This window comes from Fistularia commersonii, chromosome 29 (assembly GCF_037954325.1).
Source record: "Fistularia commersonii isolate RoL2024-O1a breed Wild chromosome 29, RoL_Fcom_v1.0, whole genome shotgun sequence".
Lineage (NCBI taxonomy): Eukaryota > Metazoa > Chordata > Actinopteri > Syngnathiformes > Fistulariidae > Fistularia > Fistularia commersonii.
Genome location: NC_141312.1, coordinates 4,447,162 through 4,461,148, shown reverse-complemented (window position 1 = coordinate 4,461,148; position 13,987 = coordinate 4,447,162). Strand labels below are relative to the sequence as shown.

The following is a 13,987-nucleotide window of genomic DNA, read 5'->3' as shown; positions in this document are numbered from 1 at the left end:
ATTCAGTTTGCTTTCCTGAAGTGTCCACGTCCCTCTGCTTTCTGTTAGAATTCCTGCTTTGATAATGAGAACCAGGATTAAAGACTAAACATCTGATTAGAGATGTTTTGCAAAATAAAACAAAGCAGGAAAAGGAGGAGATACTGTAACTCCGGTAAACCCAATCAAAGGGAGAAAAAACAAAGGTTTAGTTTCACTGCCAGTAATGGAAACTTAATGGTCATTTTCAAATTTATGACTTGAATTAAACTACAAAAATGTTTTTTTTTCTATTTAACTTAAAAAAACTCAAAGCAACAGGGACACACATCAAACGCAATTAATAAGAAAAGCTAAATGGTTAAACTTGAATTCCCTGCAACAGTGTGATTTCATGGTGATTTCACAGCAGTGTTAAAAAGTCATTGCATTTGGAAATGAGAACCCGTTTGGATGAGCAGGATTTTGACTCACAAAGGTCAATCCTAACAAAAGTACTGGGATGAGGAGTGTATCTTTGCTCCGGGCACAACAACGCTGTTTGGTCTACAGTGCCCGAGTCATGAGGACGGCAAATGAGAAACACCCTTGTGTTCTTTTTGACTTTATTTACAACTTGAAATCTCATACGTCGTCACTTAAAATCCACATTCATCTCCAGTTGGGAATCGAGTGCAGCCTGTGAGGGAGACAAAAAAAAGTGAGGAAACTGTTAGTGCCGACTGCAGCGAGCGGGTCTGGACGGATCAGCGAATACGACGCTCACCAGTTGTCTCTTTGCCTCTTCTATTTTCACCTGAGCGAGAGACGGGCTCTGTGGGTGTAAAAAAAAAACAAAAAAAAAAAAAACAGATTAGACACGACTGTGGAGAAACCTCAATATCTCATTACTTGTATAAAAACAAAAAGAAGAAATATTCCTGTCAAAATATTTCAGATGATGAGAGGGCTTTAGGGTTGGGTGATTGGTGGAGACGTACCGGGCTCAGGTCCATGTACGGTTCCAGTTTCTTTTTCAAAGGAATTAGCTCTTGTTTCAGGGAGGCGACATCCTGAGAAGGAAGGTGGGGTGAGTTTATTTATTTCAAAATGCAGAAAGTCAAAGTGAATATTGATATTTGATGCTTGACCGCGCCGCAGTTGAAATCACCTCCGAGAGCTGCACGACAGCCTGATGAGTGACGGACTTGTCCATCTTCCTGGACACGAGCTGAGCCTACGGGAACGATAAAGCAGAATAAAAACCCTACTGAGGGCTCCCACCTCCCGTGACCGCGATGACGCCTCCCGCCGGTGATATGCAGGGCGTTAACTATCGGGTCCCGGGAAAAAAAAAACCACAACATCCTCCTTGTGCTGCGAATTGGGAGCAGTAACATGATGCCCGCATAATAGCCGGGTCTTTCTTAACAAAATAAAACTGGCAGGAAAACTTCTGGCGTGCTGGGAGATTTTATTGTGCGTTTGCTCAGATGTCACTTTCTGTCCCTTTGGCAACATTTTCCAGAGGCCCTTGTTTCTTTGTATAATTTCCATGGCGACGCTACCGACCCGTGCATTACTAAACCATCACGCCATCCTGGCTGTTTTCGTTGAGGAAAAGAATTAGATTTTTCTCCTCCAGGGTCAACGCAGATTCAATGTGTATCTTGAATTTCACAGCAGAGGTAAAAGAGGTAGATGGGTCATTTCTAAAGGCAGGCAGGTGTGATGCTTCAGGTATTTTTTTAAGGTATTATGATTCTTTTTTTTATTTTAATCCAAATCCTTCTGTTGATCCGTGCTAAGTTTATGAACGTTTAAGGGCCGCTTCCTGCTCTCATCTGGGAACCCACGGTGCAGCCAGCAGTATGGATAACAGCTGCAACCATAGACCTGAGATTAATATGCATGAAATACATTAGTTACTGCGATTATATTGTAACACTGAAGGATTTAATAACAGCGAGTGATAAAGATATAATATGATAGGGGCTACGGTGCCAGCTGCCTGGCCCCTCCGTGCTTCCTGGTAGCTGGTCGGCTGGCTCCCTGCAACCAGAGAAGGGAGCTGGGAAGCTGCCAGGTGCAGGGGGATAGAGCTGGTTCTCCGGACGGGCCTTTTTTTTTTTACTGCCTGGCCCGTTCCCTGGACGCCGGTCCTTCCCCAAATTTCTCAATACATGCCCACAACTGAGGGGACACCCCGTACTGATTGGTGGCAGTCTCGACGCATCATAATATATAATTGTGCAGAAGTTATGGGCATACCTCTGCTCTCTCCCTCCTGTTGCTAAGCTCTTTAGCCTTCGCTTTCAGAAAATCCATGTTGAGCAGCCTCTCTTCTGCTATGGCGCTTTCCACAGCCTGAGATCTGACCGTTGTCTTGACATCCCTGCGGACGGCAAAGATCCACGATGCATTAGTAGATTTGGCTTTGCGTAGAGAGAGCGCTCTGTCGCACGAGCAAAAATCGAAATCAACACGCCAGCGTTGGCTTTCTTACTCTTGTAAGTTGCTCCGGAGCATGAGAGTAGTACCAAGCCTTTTTCTGAGAGCTTTGAGTTCTCTCTCGAGCCTTCTGTTTGATTTCTCTGCTTCTAGGAGTTCGTTGGTGAGGTTGTTCAAAGCGGGCATGAAGCTACAGGATACAAAAAAGGGCATAGTGACAGTTGGCGATGTTTAAAGTGCAGTAGGGTGTCGAGTGTGACTAAACTGAGACAGACATCGTACCTTGCCAGAGACGTATCTCTCAGTCCCAGCACCATCGCGTTATCCACTAAAACAGACAAGTAGTCTGACGCAGGTTTTGACAAGCTTGCACAAGAAAGACCGACACCTTGGAGGAGAACATCCTGGAGATGAGCAGCTGCGGACAGGTTACATAAAAATGCTGTAAAAACTTTAGAGCAAGACTAGATATTGCATTCTTACACAACGCACGTCCCCACAGTGAAAATAATGATTACTCAGAGACTTAAAAAGACATATTTTAAGAAATATTAGCTATCAGGCGGAGGATTAATAGCAACATGCTTACTGTGTTGATGGAGAATTTTATGGTACCTCATAATGATAAATGGACACCTTCATTTTAAGACGGTGTGTCTTTTTTGATACCCCATCAACGTGTACTGTTGGAAATGTACAATTTCTCCGAGCTTATCAAGCGCATGTTATGTTTGAGTTGCACTTTTGAAGGTCCAATATATGAGTGGTGGAAAAAGCAACGGAAAACAGGTTGATAGGGGGTTCATGTTACGTTTGCCTGAGTAGACTTTCATAATTTTTTAATTGACTTAGTGGTAAGTGAGATATGAAGAGAATGTAAAAAAGGAAATGAATCGGCGTAGTAGTGGCCAATGAAAAGACAAAAATGTATCAATCCTGAACAAAAGCAGGGCATATTCTACATTTAGAGGAAAGTTACAAAACCAATCTCTCTTGGATCAGGACCAATACTGAATATTAGAATAGGCAGAATACTTTCTTTCGTTACTCCTAATTGACATTCATACATACTTGTGCGAAAGTAAAATGAACTTAAACTGAACAGCAATCTGGACGACACACAATTTGGACGGGCCTTAGGTGCATCTGTGCTGCTACCACAACCTCACTACTTCACCCCATTCACATATCATGTCCTATCTCTGCTGTTTGTCTTATCCTTGTTGGTCCCAGCCCGCATGCATCCTACGTATTTTAGTTTATGCATGTTATTCTTTTCATTACTGTTGTCACTTTATATTGTCGTCTAGTTTTGGTTGTCTATTTTTACCCTTCCTGTTTCATTCTTATCCCTGCTAAGTCCCCTTCAGTCATGGGATGTCTTTGCTAGCTTCTGTCTCTCTGTATATACTTATATTCCTATTTATTTTTGACATTATAACTGTTACGCAGCTGTGACGAAAGTTGGACATCTCACCCTCCGTGTGATACTCGGATGCTTTCTGTTTGAGGTCGTCTATGAGCAGAGTTGTCTGTTTGCACCGGGCTTCGCTGGACTCGGCCAGCTGGTGCAGGAGGTCCACCGATCGGCTGTTTACCTCAAACTGCGGAACCGGCTGCTCCCCGAACACCGAAGCGAGCCAGCTGTTCACCTGAGGGGTAAATCGTCTGTCAACGTCAGCGATACATCTGAAGCAGTTACGTACAAAACACTTTACCTTCTTGATCTTTTCACACATGGCGTGAGAACAAGATGAATTGCATGCGAAAATTACTTCCAACTGTCGAGCCTGTTGTTTTCGCGCCGCCCGAAACGTTCTCCGTTAACTTCCTGGATACCAACCAATGAAAAGTTTGGATTTTTAGAATACACTATTTACACGTTTAAGAAAAATAAAAACTTCAAGAAAACAGATATATTTGAAAGGGGTCGAGCAAATGTGTGCTGTACTAAATAAATACGATTTTTATTTTTTATTTTTTTTCCTTAACCGACGAAGCGGATCCGGTTCACCCGCTCTGTTTACAAAGATTAGCATTAAGATAGTTCACTGATCATTTCTCTTCAACCCGGCGAAGTAAAAAACGTTAACAATTTTGTGATTACGACCCAAGTCTGACTAATGTTATGGAAATTAAACATTTAAAGAAAACGGCGATGGAAAACTTTGGCTTAAGAGGAGGAAAAAGGCCTCTAGTCAATGCAGCGTCGATGTCTGTCCAATTGATTTTGAGAAAAAAAGACGTACTCAAAAACCTATTCAAGAGTGGAACTTTATTAAAGCTATTGTCTGTCCATCATTTTCATTTACTTTTTTACCATACCTGTTTTATTTTGACGATTTGAATGATTTAGATTGCATACAGTAAGGTTCTTGCGGTTTTTTAATGCAGCTCTTAAGGCATGTTTACATAGAAATGATGTGGGCCACGCACATTGAACGAGTTAACTTCATATGTATATTTTAGCAAAAAGTTATGTAGCTTAGTGGCATTCAAGACTTGTGTTTCAAACCAAGATCCAACCATAACAAATGTGTCTCCCCTGTTTATGTTTAAAAGATATCGATCTTATTTTCAGACCAGCATGTCATAATTGTATGGTTTTTATTCATTTGTAATTTTTTTTTCATTTTAGATTCTGTCCCTTTGCATTTATCAAAGTTCCAAAAAATACAAAAATAAAATAAAAAATATAATAAAGGACGAAAACGCTGACGTGACGAAAGCGGAAGTACCGCCGGTGAACCATCTCGTTTTGACTCTTTAACCGTCGGTGCGCGCACAATTCAAAAAATAGCATGTTTAAAGGAGCATGGCGTGCTTGCGGAACTATCCAACAGACGACTCGTACTTTTCAGAAAATTCATTCATTGTTGATGGAGATTCCTTTGATGAAGTCCTCAGAGTGAAGGAAGAGGAAGAAGAAGTATCAGTAGATCAGGAAGAGGGGGAAGAAGAGGAGGAGGAGGAGGAGGAAGAGGAGGAAGAAGAAGAAGACGAAGGGGGAAATGCAATTGGAGCCCAGCCTGAGATGTCAGTGGACGCTGATGGAGAAATTGTTGTTTTTATATGCGTGACATGCAGGTCTCCTCTCGGGGATTCCAGAGCCTGGGTGGGGAGTGAAGAGGAGCAGAACCGGATCCACCTGGAGAGTGAGTCCACAACCTTCTTACTTAGTGACTGATAAACACAAATGTGTATTTCTGTTTGTAAGTTCACAGCCTTGCAGTAGAAGCCAGGCAAAGTGGTGTTGAAACTGCTGATGCAGGTGAATGTTGCAGCAGGACAATGCCTTGATCATGAGCATCCATCCTTTCTTGCCGTCAGGGGTCAATTCCTATGTTGTGGTTGGAAGAAAACGTCGTGTGTATGAATCCAGCAGTCATTATCCCTGGTAAGAATCTTTTTTTGCTCCATTTATCATTTTAATTTCTTACATTTAAAATACAATCTAAATTTGGAGCGCTCAGGGTGCTCCAAGATTCCCTTTTTGATTACTCATCCACCATACCTAATCATTAGTTATGTTCGTCTGTATAACTTTTCAAATTTGGACACAACTTTTATTCTGTCGCTGGTCATCAGCAGGGAACACACTTTTCATCTGCTAAGAATATTAAGTTCATATCACAAGAGTCCTATGCAAATGGAATAACTTTCAACAATTGTTTTTTTTCACCTATTTTACCATTAAAGTCCATTTTGAAATATTAGTGTTGTCCTTGAAAAATATAAAAAATCAACTTCTTTACAGATTTTAAGGATGTAACAATCTTTCCCTAAATCAATAGGATTAAACTAAATCCATGATGGACAGGGGAAAGCTAAGGTTTTTTTTATAATTGATCGCCCAAATGTCACAAAAAACGCTGATTTTATGTGAACATAACAAAAACTCTCTGTTTTTGACAGTCAAGTAGGCTTGGGTGCTTTCTGACAGTCTCCAAATTCAGCTGAACTGTCATCTTCTCCTTCCAGCATTGTTCTGGATCTTACCTGCAAAGTCTGCCAGTCTCACCTGGGTCTAAGCTTCTATTCCACCCCTGCGAGCCTGGACCACTTGCGATCTGGATACCTCCTTAATGTGGAAGCCATCGATAGGTACGTTGGGTTTGGTGGCATCTGGAAATACAGGTGCAGGGGGTAGGGTTAGCAACCCAAGCTGCGGTGTTTTTGAGGAAGATCCCAAGCAATGGAAACACATTTGAATACCTTCAGGGGAGCCCGAGGAGGGAGGGGAGAATGAAAACCCCACAAAGACAGATCGATTGATGACAACAGTCCAAATGGAATGATGAAAACAGGCTGCATTTGCGGTGAGATCTGCAAAATCTCACGCGGTCTTGGATCTGGGCAAGATGAAGTGCTTGGTGCAGGCGCCCACAGGGCCCGACCCTGGTCAGATGCAGGTGGGGCCCGGCCTGGGGTTGCCCCACAAAGCCCAGCACCTCCAAGCACCAGACAGAGTAGTCCAAAAAAAAAAAAACAGGGTGAAATGGCTGCAAGCCATCAACCGGCGGGAGTTGCAGCAGTTTGGGAAGAATGCTGATCAATAATATCTAGCATGTGGAAGGAGGGTGTTGAAAGCCACCTCCGAGCCATGTCCACAGTCATTGTGTGTGACAATCGCACACATCTGGATCCAACAATTAGTGTCGTATCCAGATGTTTGACGTCCTTCTTGTTTAAGAGCAAGTACATCGACACATTAGTGCAGAAGGGTGCGGTTCCAGGGATACCAGGATGCCTGGTGCACACAGAGGGAAGTCACCCAGCTGATCAGAGAGGCTCTTGTGGGGAAAGGAGATCCCATTGCGCTGTTGCTAGACCTGGCTAACATGTTTGGGTCATTACCACACAAGCTGGTAGTCGACACTAAACCGGCATCAGCGAGATCAAGGATCTCAGCATGGACTACTCTAACAACAGATTGAGAGTCACTTCAGGCCGAGTAACATCAGACTGGCACAGACTGGAGAAGGGAAGCGTCACCGGATGCACAATATATGTCGCCCTCGTTGCCTTTGTCATGAAAATGGTAGTCAAAGTTGCAGAGTGGGAGTGCAGAGGCCCGTCAATCAGATAAGGTGCGCGGCCGACCCCTATCAGACCCTATTTGGATGACCTCGGAGTCACAGCATCCACCGTACCAGCTGATGGTTACTACAAGGACTGGGGAGGCTTAACAAGTCTGCAAGGATTAGCTAACTAAATCCCTCACTTGTTCTGAGGAAAGGCAGATTCTCTGACAAGTTCCAGTCTGTCCTGGATGGCACCACTATGCCACTGATCAATGAGAAGCCAGTCAAGAGTTTGGGGAAACACTTTGACCAGAGTCTCAGAGATGGCGGTGCCATCCAGTCGGCTTGAGAAGGAGCTTGAGAACTGGCTCAGCAAGTGGACTGCCGGGGAAGTTCAAGTCCTGGATCTACTAGCATGGCATTCTGCCTAGAGTCCTATTTAATGTCCCTCTCACATCAGTGGAGTCAATGGAGCTCATACTTTCGGAAATGTTTGGCTTACCACGCAGGAGGAGTGACATCCTGCAGTCCCCCTTTAGAAGCGGCATGGAAGAGTTTATGGTCTCCCGGACCGGAGAGGCATTCCAGTACCGAGAAACCCAAGACCGGAAAGTCACATAATTGAAAGCCGCACTGGCAGGAAATGGAGCGCGGCTCGGGAGCCGGTGGCAGTAGAAGCCCGGCTGAGGCACAAGGCAGGGTCGGGGACAGTCGAGATGGGAAGAGCGGGCTTGGGGAGTTTCCTGACACCTAGATTTTTCAAGAACCAGGGCAAGAAGAGATTGCTTCTTGTCCAGGGGGAGGTCAGGACAACAGCAGAGGGAAAAAGAACACGCAGGATGGCATGCAAGCGACAGCAGGGGGCATGGATGGGCAAATTCCTCATTGCATCTGTGTATGACATCCTCCCTAGCCCGGTGAACCTCTAGCTCTGGAGCAAGGCTGATACACCTTATTGCCCTCTTTGCTCAGGGAGAGGAACACTTGAGCACATTCTGAGCAGCTGTCCGAAAGCCCTGGGAGATAATCGCTTCTGCTGGTTACATGACCAAGTACCGAGGGTAGTCACTGAGAGTGTGCCATCAGTAAGCAGGTGGCATTTGTTAAAGCAGGAGAGCAGCCCGAGTCACGTCCCAGAGCTTCTGCTGGCTTACCGCATACTCAAGTTTCCAGCGCACATCGCTACGACGTCTTTGCGAGCAGACGTCACGATCCTGTCAAAGGGTTCAAAACAGCTTGCCGCGATAGAGTTGACGTTGCCGTGGGAGGACGGGATAGAGGAGGCTTTCAAAAGGAAATAAGGCAAATGTCAGGAACTGGTGGAAGAATCCCTGAGACAGGGATGGCAAGGCCGCTGCCATCTTGTAGAAATGGGCTGCACAGGCTTTCGTAGGTCGCTCACTGCTTTGACGCTACATCGCGCTGGGCTTAAGCAAGGAGGAAATCCATCGTGATTGCAACTGACACGGCCGAGAGAGCTTCCAGACGGCTGTTGATAAAGAGGGGTGATTGATGGTCTGATGCTGGCCGGGGTGTGAGCAACCCTGGGTGGGTCAGCTGGGCGAGGGTGTATAATGGTCTGAGACTCAAACACCCAGGAAACCAGGATACATCACTGATGATGCTTCCCAGTGCATCTGCAGGATGTATTGCTCAACTAATATAGAATAATAGAGCTTCCTTTTTTCATTTTTGCATTTACAATTGACTTTCTCTTCACGGACACGCGTGGTCGGTGAAAGCCAAATAATACCTTATTCATTAAAGACCAGGGAATATGTTGGTGTATGTGGAATAGATACAGCATCTACTTTATTTATCCCCGAGGGGAAATTGCAGCGATTTAGACATTAATTCCACCAGGTACATTTCACATAAGACAACACATTTACACAGACTCACATAGAGTCAAAAATTCTTGTAAAAAATATATACAAAATATCATCTATGACAACACGTCATCTTTTTAACTGATTTTTTTAATCTCCTCAGTAATTCGTTTAAAATAATCTGCAAATGATGTCAAGTAGAGTGACGCTTAGTCTCCTGCAAAATAATTTTCGACAAACGACCTAAAAAGATTAATTTAGCAGTTACAAGAGAATGGCTGGGGTGGTTTCAGAGAATTAGGAAGAAAATATTTGAGCTTATTCTGGTGATTTAAAATTATATTTTCTGATTATCAAAATTGATTTGGTTAAGTGGCCGACCATTTTCATCAAACTTAAAATGAAATAGTCTCCTCCTCATCAGGCTGCTGACCAGCTTCATTTATTGAGGTTAAAAGTCGTAAAGAAACTGAGACCTCTGATTATGATAGACCCTGAGATCCTTCACATCGTTGTGTCTTTTATACAATGCTGGAAAATGGCCTTTTAAATTTCATCTATTCCCCAACCCGAGGTTCACTTGTGTATTGCTAACACTCATTTTATATATTTCAGTTGTGTGTTGGACCCTGAGGCCTGGACCTTGCCAGCAGGGGGCCTCACAGAGCAGCCACTCCCCGTTCACGATTGCCAGACATGTCAACAAGAGGTGGCACAGGTAAATTACTGCCATGGCTTCTCTTTGTCTCTTTCTGTGGTCATAATTGTGTCATTAGATGAAAATGCTTCATTGCTGGATTTCGGGGGGGGGGTTCACTGATATCACAATGACTCCTCACACTCTGGTGAAAACTTGCAATATTAGGTTACTCATTTGAAAAAGAAAACAAAAAACAAAGTGATCTGTCCTAGACATGTGAGTTGCACACTGGTCTTTATGGCAGTGCAACAGCGCGTGTGTCGCTGTGATGACCACCATGCCTGAAGACGGCTCTCATTCATTATGGACGTGCAGGTTGTACACAAGTTGATTACATCAGCTTTGTTCTAAGAAGTCTTTGCTGCTGTGGCGGGCAGACGCTTATATCAGACATGACCTCATCCCTCTGTGTCATCTGGCCAATCAGATTCATTTGTCCCCAGTGTTATAGGTTTCAAAATGTTTTTTTTTTTTTTGTTTTTTTTTTCTAAAAGATGTTCTCCAAGGTCTTCTGAAACTGAATTTATTAGAATTTGCATTTTCTCTTTGTCCAAACTTTGTCTTTCCTTCCTTTGGTCGCAGGCCTTAAAGTGGTTTAAAATTGTCTGTATTGTGAAAACCTAGAAGGTGTGTGTTTTCTACACTTTCATTGCCGGTGAGATCATTTTTTAAAATCACTCTTTGTTTGAAATAGCTACCGGAACCCGTATTGGCCAGTAGGTGGCGACAATCCTGCACCAAGGGGACAATAGATGTCATGGGGAGCATGTTGAGGAATCTTTGTTTGGGGGGAAAAACATGTTTTGATCATGAAGTGGGCTCAACCCTATATCTGGATGTATGTGTGCCTTACTGCTTAAAGATGTCGGCACTGCAAGATGATATTGTCCTATGGCGTATTCTTACACCATAGGACTACCGCTTAATCGATGGACAAAGTAATAATACCGCATTACAAAGTAACACGGAGTAATATTTTGTTCCTTTTAATTGTTTTTTTTGATTCCCTGCAGTATTGATAGTTTAGCAGATTCCCCTTTTTTTGCAAGTACATTTCAGAATGTAATAAACCTGTAAGGTGTTTCTCAGATTCAAGCACTTGACTCTGTCACTCAAAACAAAGGGGTACATGAGGGGGCTGCGTAATCACATCCACCGACCTCGTATTAACCCGTATTGTCTTTGGTTAATATGTAGGCTGCCACTCACCCCCCTTTGTTGACCACGTATAATCCCAATGTGCATGGACGGCAACTGGATAGACACTGATTACGTTTCATTTAAGTGGTTTTACAGTTATTTAAGTGCCATTATCTGTAAATATATCGTAACAAGATGATACTGACCTCCAAATGGGGCATTCAATAAAAATCATTCATTAGCGTAAATCTAAAATCTTTCAGTGCTGTAAAGTTTACCCCTATATATCTTGTGTTTGACGGGATATTTAGTTTTTTGTTCGTCTTTTACCTTTTCGCAGCCTCACAAAGGATAAAATCTCAGCAATCCGTCATTTATCTCGGCTGTAAAGTTGAAATAGAGTTCTGAAGTTTTGGAAAACAAATACTTTAACATCAAGAATCTGACGTCGCAAATGCACACGTCAAATTCAATACAAACATCTTGAAAATTTATGATGGTTTGAAACCCATTCATTTGGAAGGGTGTCATGGAATTCTTGACATTACATCAATACTTTTTAACGTACGTGGAAGAGATGATAAAGTCTTAAAGGGTTTAAAAACTTTGGTTTGATTGCACTAAGAGTCCTCAAATGTAACAATTTCTCATTTAAACATATATTTTAGCCGTTGAAGAATGCATTGAAAAGCAGTTTATCACTTGTACTGTTGAACAGTCATTACCAGCACCGCAACATAACTATTGAATATATTCATTAGATATATAATGACATTTTTTTTTATTCCCCAATTAAGGTGCCAAAAGAGTTGTTTATGTTATTTAAAGTGTCCCGTCCCCTCTCGTCTTTGTCCCCGGCTCTATCCTCCTGCAGCGTACGTGATGAAAGTGCCGCCGCGGTTGATGTATTCTGTCTGTCTGACTTGCAGACGTTTGTTTGGGTGTTCCGTCCTTTACACTCACTGACCTGTCTCTCCCCCACCCTTCTTACACCCCCCCTCCCCAACCACCACCCCCTTTCATACCCATCCGTCCCTGACCACCACCCCTCCGGGTTTCGTCATTCTTCCTCGCTGTCCCCTTTTCTTAATTATCTCTCCTCCTCCTCCTCACCACTTCCCCACTGTTCCCCTAATTTCCCACCTGTCCGTTTTACGCTCCATTTCCCCCACTGCGCTCACGCCTTAATACTTCCACCATTTCTGTGTGTGTGTGTGTGTGTGTGTGTGTGTGTGTGTGTGTGTTTTTTTTTTTTCATGTTACCTTGGTGTTTTTATCCACACATTCTACCTTCTTCTGCCCACCTCCCACCCTTCACACACACCCTGACAGATGAAGCTGCTGCTGGTGACGCTGGCACAGAAGGTGGATGATATGCAGTCCTTCGTGGAAAAGTGGAGGAGAGATAGATGATGGACGCCGACCGGCTCCTTCTCCCACGTGTTGAACATGTGGCGCCGTCATCAGTCACCTTCTCACTCATGTTTATATATCTTTTTACCTCCGGTGTATATATTTTTAAATATCTCAACATGTCTTTTTCAGTCAGACATTTAAATTCTGCCTTTACTTCGTCCCCAAACACACAAGTGAACAGTTTCCGCCGTGCCGCGTCCCAACTACCGGCAGTGAAACAAAGACTGCGCCCTCTTGTAATCAATCATGTTGCCAGCTCAGCACCCAGAGCACGCCGCGCCATCTCCTCTGCTCGTCCAAGTGCAGAGTAGATGGATGTGATGTGTAGAACGTTCACTTTTTCTCCCCGGGTGTCAGATGGCGTGCACACTCAGCACGTCGTCGTATTGATCGGCAAACTCAAGGCCGTGCACGGTTGCTCTTTTGTTCTCAACATGTAGCGCCGAAGCTAAACACGGTCTACCTGTTTGTAGCCATAAATGAACACGTGGCACGTTTGCTCTCACCAAGATACACACTCAAATGAAATCTTTGGTTAACAAACCGTTGAAGCAGTTATGGGGGAAAAAAAAAAAAAAAAAAGAATTCTGACATATCCTGATTTTACATGCTTGTTTTTATTTTGTTTCAATTGTTCTCACGCGTCGTCGTAATGCCGGAAAGTGTGTGTTACGTCCGTATTTTAAACTGCTCTGTTTCATATGCTTGATTAAACTTGAAAATTCCAAAAAAAAAAATCTGGATAATCTTTTTAAATGTGTCTCTTATTCGACTCCGTCCGGTCAGATTGCCGCCGCTCAGCGGCTCATCCCGCTTTGCCTCCAATTAGTCGTATCCTGCAGGATTTAAGAGTTAAACAGTAAGTTTGGGGTCTGCGGGGGTTGAGGGGAGGGTCGATTATATATGTAAGTAAGCTTGTTTGTTTATCAAGCGGCCTCTAATGTGCCTGGCAACACTTTCCGCTAAGGCGGGAAAGTGGCTGCACGCTGTACCGCTTGCCCTCCCTCACCCACGAGGTTTCATCAGCCTCCGAGAACAACAACAGTGCGAGACAACCAACCAGCACGCTGTATCCAAGGCCGGGTTGCGATGGCAACTGAGAGCACGTGCTATGCTGAGTGCCTGTTGCCATCTCGTCGTCCCGATACCCTGCCGGAGGAGCAGCCAGCTCGCCGGTCGGCACGTCTGTCAACAGACGTTATCCCCCACGCTCATGCTCAGACACACAAGGGGGAGGAGTCTTGAACATCTAATCTCTGATGTTTTTCTCTCCGCTTACCCCACCCTACCCCTAACACCTCCCACACCCAAACTGATGGGAAAAAAAAAAAAATCAAAACAACAGTAAACAAGCTGCGTGTTTTGTTTTGCTTTTTGCTGTTGTATTTGTTGGTTGTTTGGCTGACAGTTTCTTAATTCCAGCTTCACTTCTGTTTAAGGCTGTTGATTCTGCTCAGGATGATGCCAGT

At 43.8% G+C, this 13,987-nt stretch overlaps 2 protein-coding genes across 2 annotated transcripts; one reads left to right on the top strand and one right to left on the bottom strand.

Annotated features, from left to right (window-relative positions):
* Positions 1 to 571: 571 nt before the first annotated feature.
* haus1 (HAUS augmin-like complex, subunit 1) lies at positions 572 to 4,383 on the bottom strand. Its single transcript, XM_086177031.1, has 9 exons — positions 4,128 to 4,383; positions 3,887 to 4,061; positions 2,692 to 2,827; positions 2,465 to 2,599; positions 2,230 to 2,353; positions 1,130 to 1,195; positions 960 to 1,031; positions 746 to 793; positions 572 to 658 (listed from the first exon to the last, which is right to left on the bottom strand). The coding sequence occupies exons 1-9, from the start codon at positions 4,146 to 4,148 to the stop codon at positions 614 to 616; spliced, it is 822 nt and encodes a 273-aa protein (XP_086033157.1). The 5' UTR covers positions 4,149 to 4,383; the 3' UTR covers positions 572 to 613.
* Positions 4,384 to 5,093: 710 nt separating this feature from the next.
* On the top strand, positions 5,094 to 13,340 carry mis18a (MIS18 kinetochore protein A). The gene is made up of 5 exons (XM_086177032.1): positions 5,094 to 5,564; positions 5,740 to 5,806; positions 6,391 to 6,513; positions 9,878 to 9,980; positions 12,435 to 13,340. The coding sequence occupies exons 1-5, from the start codon at positions 5,225 to 5,227 to the stop codon at positions 12,513 to 12,515; spliced, it is 714 nt and encodes a 237-aa protein (XP_086033158.1). The 5' UTR covers positions 5,094 to 5,224; the 3' UTR covers positions 12,516 to 13,340.
* The last annotated feature ends 647 nt before the right edge of the window (positions 13,341 to 13,987 follow it).